Source organism: Neolamprologus brichardi, chromosome 7 (assembly GCF_056152115.1).
Source record: "Neolamprologus brichardi isolate AB-2024 chromosome 7, ASM5615211v1, whole genome shotgun sequence".
Lineage (NCBI taxonomy): Eukaryota > Metazoa > Chordata > Actinopteri > Cichliformes > Cichlidae > Neolamprologus > Neolamprologus brichardi.
The window spans coordinates 61,725,771-61,734,276 of NC_142110.1; the positions used below are offsets into that span (position 1 = coordinate 61,725,771).

An 8,506-nucleotide genomic window follows, 5' to 3' on the forward strand; every position below is an offset into this window, starting at 1 on the left:
TCACTCTCAGAATTAACATTGCTTTTATTTTGCAACTTTTTAAAACCCAGTCAAGGAACTGCTTCATGAAACTTACACTGAAACTTAAAACGTCACACAGGGAACTTCATATTACATGACCATTGCATTGTGGGCATGAGTCATGAGTTTTCTTCTTCAACACTGTGATATGGCTGAAAGGTGTCTTCTGATCAAAGTGCAAAACAGTGGAGGCACAGTTTGGTTTTGGGTTAAGACTCTCACAGAAGTGATGCAAAGAGGGCTGGGGTCAGGTTTAAGACTGGCTTCTTGTCATCCACAGAAGACAGCATGTCACAAGCAAAGTGAATACAAAAAGCTAAGCTGCAGACATTGTTATGTGAAAGTGAGACTGATGTCATAAAAAACAAAAAGACTTTTGACAGAGTTGTTCTTTATTAGCAAAAATAAGAGCTTTGCTTTTGGCAGTAAGGACACCAGGGGGCTATAGAGACATTTTGTCTTCATTTTTGGAGAGCTGTTGTGCAATTCATGTTTTCTACAGCCATTGCTTTAGAGCACAGGTGTCGAACTCCAGGCCTCGAGGGCTGGTGTCCTGCAGGTTTTAGATGCGTCCTTGATCCAACACAGCTTATTTAAAAGGCTAAATGACCTCCTCAACATGTCTTGAAGTTCTCCAGAGGCCTGGTAATGAACTAATCATTTGATTCAGGTGTGTTGACCCAGGGTGATGGAGATGTATGAAGATCGGTGGGGTCAGAAGTAGGGTGCCAAGGGAGCATGTACTTTTACAACCTTGTCCCACATTCTTTGTAGCTGTTAATGTTTTTTAATTCCCTATTAGGGTTGCAATGGTATGAGAATTTCTAGGTGCAATAACTAACAGCATTGTGGACTTCAATTGTTACACCTTTATTTTTGCAAAGCTAAATCCACTAAAATGTCTACAAGCACACTCAACATGCAAAGGACTGAAACTGGGTCACAGCTTCTTTGACGGTCTTTTTGCCAGTGTCCTAATTTTTGTATGTATTGGAGTTGAACCTTAAAAACACTGTCACACATTTTTAAAATGACTATTCAACTAAATAACCAATCACGTGTGGCCATATTTTCTATTATGGAGCAACAAGTATCTCCTAGGAACAAAAAATAGCCAAAAATTACATTTGCCACTTTGAACTGGATTCACTCACTGACTGAGGGAAACTAAGTAGATAAATTTGAGACAACCTAAAACACTTAATGGACTATATGAAAACTAAGCTTTACATCCATTTCCACTACTTAAACAGTGGCACCCATATATAAACTTAGCATTCTTAATGGTATTGATGAATGCTATCGCTTCTGTCCTAGTCTTAGGAACTCATTGCAGTCTACAGAATAACTGTTTTGTGCATTTGCCTGCCTGTTTTTGTGGTGTCATTTACTTTATGTGTTTAGAAAATTATACAAAAAAACCCCACTGAAGAAATGAACATCATCCTTTCACCTCATTTCAGTTTCTAAATAAATATTATTTACAATAACTCTTTAAGGAATAAACCAAAAGACAGTTTTGTTTTAATAAATTATTTATTAGAACTGAAAATTGAAACAATTTTAAAGCAAATATGTGTAAAAAGACTTCCATCTTTTTACAGTCTCCCACTGGAGCAAACAAAATAAGGGAAAAATAAATTAATAAACCCTACTTCTTTTGAAGGAATACAAACAGGAAAGGTGCACTAGCTTGAACTATTCTCCAAGCAGCCAAGATGACTATGAGCAAATTAAATTCTCCATCCTAATACGAAATATTATCATACGGCTGTTAAACATCATACCATGGTTTAAGGGCAAATCTGCGAACTGCTGCTAACCTAGTCCCTATGTAGTCAAAGGAGCTTGCAAAGAAAGCTTGCAAAGATGACCTGGATGACTGAGAACCTTCACAGACATAGTCCCTATGTAGGATATTTTATTGGATATCTGTTGTACATGTAATCATTGTGAAGACACTGGTGGACTGAGAACCGATTTGCACCGCGGCTGGTGTTATTTCACAGCAAGACAATCCAAAAGCCTAATAAAGTAAGGCTAAAAAGTAGGTTATAAGCTAGTGACAAGTAGCAGATGTCGGTTTTTATTTTTTGCCCCCCAAAATACACAGCAGGCCCACCCTGAGCGACGAAAAGTTCATGGAGTTTGTGCTAACATTTGTAAAATCTAGTCTGTGATTTTCTCTTACTGACACAACATGCCCTTCCCTGACCGCAGGGCTCAGTGCACTTTTTGAAGGGGACAGAGCAAAACGGTTTGGAAAAAGCTCTGGTAGATACGCTCCTATAAAGTGGAATGCAACACAATCCAAGCCGTAGATACATTCATTCTTGCATAGTTAGAGTAAAAGCAATAACCATTAGGATGAGTTAAGAATTCTCAGTCATCCTTCTCATAACTGATGGACTTCAAGTTCACCAAGGTATCTGCTCTCCTGTAAAGTTCAGAAATGAGCCATGGTCCTTTTCAGTTAGCCCTCCAATCACAGACAACATGAAAGAAATACTGTCCTCGGGACTCAGTGGAGCCTGGAAAGAGATGGAGAGAACAGAAAAGCAAATGAAACACACGCTTCTGTCATGATCCCAGGTCTGTTGTCAGGGTATTTGTGTGTTTTTGAGTGTTATTCAAATTCATTCTTGTTTATTATAAGGTTAGGTCTCTCTTTGGGTCTCTTTAATAACCATCTACATTTTCAGGTTTCATGTCTTTTGCTTAGCATTTTCAGTCTTTAGTTCACAGTTTGAGTTTCTATTTGTATTAGAGTTTATTTGATTCCTCAGTGTCTCCCTTCATCTTATTGTCCTGAGTTAAGTTCACTCAGATTTACTTTTTAATTTTCTATTTTACTTTGCTAATCACACTCTTTGTGTATTGTTTCTAGTTTAACCTCATTTACCTTGACTGTGCTCAGCTGTGTTTAGCTTCTCTTACGTTTCTGCTCTCCTCATTACTTCACGTTTATTTTTAGCCCCAGTTTGCCTGTGTTCTTTGTTGCATCATAATGTGTTTTAACCATCCATCCATCTTCTTCCGCTTATCCGGGGCCGGGTCGCAGGAGCAGCAGCCCAAGCAGAAAAGCCCACCTCCTCCAGCTTGTCTGGGGGAACACCATGGCGTTCCCAGGCCAGGTGTTCTGCAGGTATATAATCTCTCCAGCGTGTCCTGGATCTGCCCCGGGATACCCTGGCAACTGTTGCTTTTATTTTTGTGCTTTTTGTATTTTAGACTCTTTTGGGTTTTTTTTTTGTTAAACCAACAGGCTTTTGTTATTTTGGATCTGGACTTGATATAGTTACAAGCAGCAGCTTATATTTGAGTCCTTTTAACTACTATACTCCAATCCATGACATGTTTTTACACACACACACACACACACACCATTTACGGTATATATCACAGTGGTACAGCCAGTTCATAAGTCCAATGCATTCTCTCTTTCTTCCTCATCGATTATGCGTATCTTAAAGTCATTCAGAGTAGGCTCTTACCTCTGACCCCCCCATGTCAGTGCGTACCCAGCCGGGGTGTATAGCCATACAGAGAATCCCATCTGGCTCTAGGTCTACAGCCATGCAGCGACTAACCATGTTTAGTGCACTCTAAAATGACAAGCACAAACAGATTACCATGAAACACAAAGAAAATGAATTTCACCTTGACCCCTCTTTTCATACTCACATCACAGTACAGTTAACCCAAGTTAACTGATGTCCCTCAGCAGTCCGTTACTTTTTATTATGCAGTATTCTCTAAAAACTTCTTTCCTTTAACCTGGAAGTTGCTGGGAGCTCCTGCTAGCTGCTAATAGCCAATAATTACTGTTCTGAATGTTTTGTGCAACTCGACATGGTCCACACACCTATAACAGCAATATGCGAAATACTCACAGCTTAAATAAACTGTAATTATTCTTTAAATCACAGGAACAATACCTTGGATGTCCTGTAGGGGTACCATTTGAAGTTGTTGGCCCTCTCGCCCCAAGCGAGCTCCACAGAGCCCAGCAGTGAGGTCATGTTAATAACAGCTGCCCTCTGGATTCCCATTGTAGCTGAGCCTCCTGCCCCTCCTCTGGATGCAGCTTTTTTTAGAAGAGGCAGATAAGCCTGGCAGAAAAAAGAAGACACACCCATTATAGCTGGAAGCAGCAATAAAGTCACAGTTTATGAATGGTTTAAAATTATTTAAAAAACTATAAAATTTATAGTTTTTATTTTAGTAGTTTAATATTTATATTTACATATGCTGTGTAACATGCTGATTATTATACTTTTAACATTTTAAATATGAACTTGTCAGACTGACACATTTCTCACTGTATGTCTTTAGAGATGACGCTAATGCTGCCCTCTGGTGGCAGCATTTCCATGGAGTGGGAAAAAAAGCCACAATTCTCCACACACACTTTTTTAATTTTCTCAAACTTTACTGATGCTACTGAAATATTCTGCTTTTATTTAATTATTATTTTTTACTTAAAAAAAATCAAAACAAAAAAAGAAAAAATCAACAAGTTGAAGCAGAGATCAACGATGGGCCTCCAAAAAAAAACTAATAATAATAATAATAATGGATTGCATTTATATAGCGCTTTTCGGGGCCCTCAAAGCGCTTTACAATTCCACTATTCATTCACTCTCACATTCACACACTGGTGGAGGTAGCTACAGTTGTAGCCACAGCTGCCCTGGGGCAGACTGACAGAAGCGAGGCTGCCATATCGCGCCATCGGCCCCTCTGGCCATCACCAGTAGGCGGTAGGTGAAGTGTCTTGCCCAAGGACACAACGACCGAGACTGTCCGAGCTGGGGCTCGAACCGGCAACCTTCCGGTTACAAGACAACTCTTGAGCCACGATCGCCGTGTCAGACAGCTTCAGCTTTTTATAGGTTAAAACAAGTTTTTCCTCAAATTACTGATTAATCATTCAGTCATTAAAACTCTCTGGGACAAACAAAAAACAAACAAAGACCTAAGATGACATTTTCAGTTTTGTTACAATCTGAAGTGTAATTATCTCCCAAAGCCTGCAGAGAGGCCTGAGAAGCAGGCGTCTGCTCTAAAGTGTGTGATGTAGTGTTGATTTAAAACCACATTTACAACTTTGCAGACGGTGATTATAGAAGACGTCCGGGCAGCAATTTGGCCTTGCACAGTTGCAGAAAGGGTTCTTCAACAGAAGCAAACTGTGTGTCAGGAACAATCTGCCACGCTGCCATGCTTCTGATCAGTGCCTGAGTTTTACCAGCACAGGAGGGTTACTCTGTAGTCCACCCTAAAATCAGCGGCCAACAAAATAATTGACTTTTAATTAATATTTATGGCATTCAGTCTGCCCCAGGCAACAGAGTTTTGTTACTTCTGTCCATCAAGGTCGTGTCTTTATGTTGGCTTCCAGCACTGAGGAAATGAAACACTCATGGGTCCTGCTTGTGGCGACTGAGGAAAACAGAACGCTGCACTCTTTTCTTTTGGTTATTTCACTGTCTGATTATGTAAAATGTTCCAAATAAAACTTTTTTAGAGCTACTAAGTAGCTGACTCACAGCACAGAAGGTGGCAAGAGGCACACAATATATAAATAAAAAATACCTTAGTGATCATTAGAGGAGCCACAGTGTTGGTGTGGAAGTTTTCTATCATCATCTCGGCAGTAACAGAATGAAAGTCGGCCTCCACTTTGATGCCCGCATTGTTGATCAGGCAGTTCAGACCTTCTTCTTGCACCAGCTTGCTCACCTCTTCTACAGACTTCTCTATGCTCTCCTGGTTCACTACGTCTAGTAAAGAGACATAAACTAATCAAAGCTGAACATAAAAAAAAAATCATGCAACACTCGCAGCAACAAGAAATTGGGGGCTAAAGAATCATAAAAGGACAAGGTGATCATGAAATGTGGCTCAGATCTTAAATACAATGAATTGCATTAAGCCATGTGATTGGCTGATTAGATATTTACAATAACAAGCAGTTCAATGGGTGTATCTAACGAAGTGGCCGATGGCTTGTCGTAAAGACTGTGACTTTGTGTTTTAATTTTTCCTAAATTCTTTCTGTCTATACACAGAAAACAATGTTCTTCTCAGTCTTACCCAAAGTGATTATGTGGATGTTGGGATGCTTCTTCGCCAGTTCTTGAAGTTCCTGTAGGTCAAAAGCACAGTTGGATAGCGGTGAGGGAGGATGTCTTGATCCTGTTTATTTCTACGTTAACTGAGGGGCGTACTACAAACCAAGCTCACGATAGCCAGGGTCTGTTTGTGTTAGCTGCCTCAAGAAAACCTTACCGGCTATGACCAAAATTGGTTTCCAACTTTCTCTGGTAACAAAGGCTTTCTGATTCAGACACTGTGCATATTTTCTGATGCAAAAGACCAATTTCCAATTATTAGCAGCACTTACAGCAATGTGACAAATACACAGGTTGTTTATGCAAATTGCATTTCTTCCTCAGAAAATCCATAATCACACTCAGAGCATATTGTCAAGAAAAGTGAAAATGTATCAATTTCAAACCACCACCTTTGTGACATTTAAAATTCAGACTCAACACGACTTGCTAAATTAGAAATCCTGCTTCATAGTACAGCCCTCTGGTGACCATCAGTGTTTGCTCAAAGGAGGAGAATAACTGGCCAGTGTACTTTTTTTCCTTACTTGAATGTCAACATGTTTGCCTTGTCAGTGGAGTGTTGTTTGAACATGTCACCTAAAAGAAATGTTGCTGTATTTTTGATGCTGCATAAAGACACAAAGGCTGCTGATAGGATAAGGATACAAAGGCATAATGACAAGTAACACAATGTGAGATCCCACCAGACAAGCTCTCTCTCACGCACAGATTCCACTATAACATACAGGCCAAAGTCATTTCTGATTATGTTACCCATGTATACTGAGATTGTTTTATATTAACAAAAATTAGCCAAAAATAAAATAGAATTTAATTCATGTGGTAAGGACCCTACAATAAAATACACAAAACCCCAACAATCAGAAGATGCCTTTTGGGCGTGCACTTAGCAACAGTGGGAAGGAAAAGCAGACTTTTAACAGGAAGACACCTCCAGCAGAAACGGGCCCAGGGACAGGGAGCTATCAGCCGTGACCACTTTGGGGTTAAAATTACCATGATAGGTGTATGGAAACTTCCAGGATAATCTTTTACTCAAACACTTTAAACATGGATCAGCGCTGGCGGAAACAAATCTTTATTTAGCCTTTATCCTACACATGACAATGTTTGAAATAATCTTAAATTTAACACATCTTTATTAAGAACATATTTTAATTTAAATTTTGGGTGTTTTACAGAAAAGATCAATATAGTGTACATCACTTTTTTTCTTATAGTTTTACTAAAATATGACATCTTTTAAAATAAATACCTAACCTCTACTTTTACTTTACGAATAACTTGTAAAACTTATACGAAATGTTCATTTTAGCGTTTTTTTTTTTTAACCAAGTCATACTTTTTTGGAAGATATTTTTCTATTTCTATTTTTTTTTAACGAAAGGGGGAAATTATTCCGTTTCAGCGTGTTATATTCACGCGTCTGCACAGATGAGTCAAATACGCATGCGCCGACGGATTACTTAAATGCGACCAAAGCGACGTTCACTGAAATACGAAGAATCGCTGTTTGACTATTCCCGGGAGTTAACATACACACTTGTATTATCCAAATAGCTGTCTTTGGAGTGGTCCATCAGCTGTATTCCATTATTGCTACGCCATCAATACACACACCGAGTTTCATGTTGGTGTTTACCTGTGCGTTACCAGGGTTTCTGCACGTGGCTATTATCTTTCCAGGTGAAAACTGTCCACTTGCCAGACTGTCCACTAACTGCAGCCCGAGGCCCCGGCTGGCTCCAGTAATCAGCACAGAGCCGCATTTTTTAAAATTCACAGCAGCACTCATGACGGACTGTATATGTCCCTGTGCGCGAGCTCTTAGATAATCTGCAGGCGTCACGCGACTCCTCCAGCAGGGGGAAGGCTTGCTCTACTGGGGCTTGCGCTTCTTCTTCTTCGTCTAGTTTCATTAAATTGCCATCCTTGTAAGTTTCATTACTGCCTCCTTCTGGTTTTAGTTCTTCATTGCAGCCCACTGTTGTCACATAATTGCTGCTGTTACTTCAATTGCTCTAAAAACTTAAATATGCAAAAAGTCACGCATGGCTCCACTCTCTTCTCTTCTCTTCTCTTCTCTTCTCTTCTCTGCCCACAGTTTTTGGACACTGGATATTTCTCTAAACCTGTAAGTTACTGTAATTATTTGTAAACTTTTAATGACTGGCTATTTTCTACTCTACCCCAGTTCTTCAACATCACCTCAAATCAGCAGTTAGACAGCTGAAACTTGGACACAGTTTGGTGTTCTGCCAGGACAAGCTCTCTGACATTGAGCTTTCGGGACCATGACCTCAAATCATTTTAAAAATTTGTGGGCTATACTCTAAACCTGTTTT

At 39.6% G+C, this 8,506-nt stretch overlaps 1 protein-coding gene across 2 annotated transcripts; it reads right to left on the reverse strand.

The window, feature by feature from the left end:
* Nucleotides 1–1,551: 1,551 nt before the first annotated feature.
* si:dkey-12e7.4 (uncharacterized) lies at nt 1,552–8,041 on the reverse strand. 2 transcript variants are annotated; one of them, XM_087844053.1, is made up of 7 exons: nt 7,804–8,040; nt 6,121–6,172; nt 5,620–5,807; nt 3,960–4,133; nt 3,516–3,626; nt 1,922–2,552; nt 1,552–1,844 (listed from the first exon to the last, which is right to left on the reverse strand). In XM_087844053.1, exons 1-6 carry the CDS (start codon nt 7,954–7,956, stop codon nt 2,439–2,441), a joined length of 792 nt encoding a protein of 263 aa, XP_087700179.1. In that variant the 5' UTR covers nt 7,957–8,040; the 3' UTR covers nt 1,552–1,844; nt 1,922–2,438. The 2 variants fall into 2 exon arrangements, with proteins under 2 accessions (XP_087700179.1, XP_087700180.1); XM_087844054.1 differs by lacking the exons at nt 1,552–1,844; nt 1,922–2,552; nt 3,516–3,626 and adding an exon at nt 3,638–3,886 and having other exon boundaries at nt 7,804–8,041.
* Nucleotides 8,042–8,506: the final 465 nt, after the last annotated feature.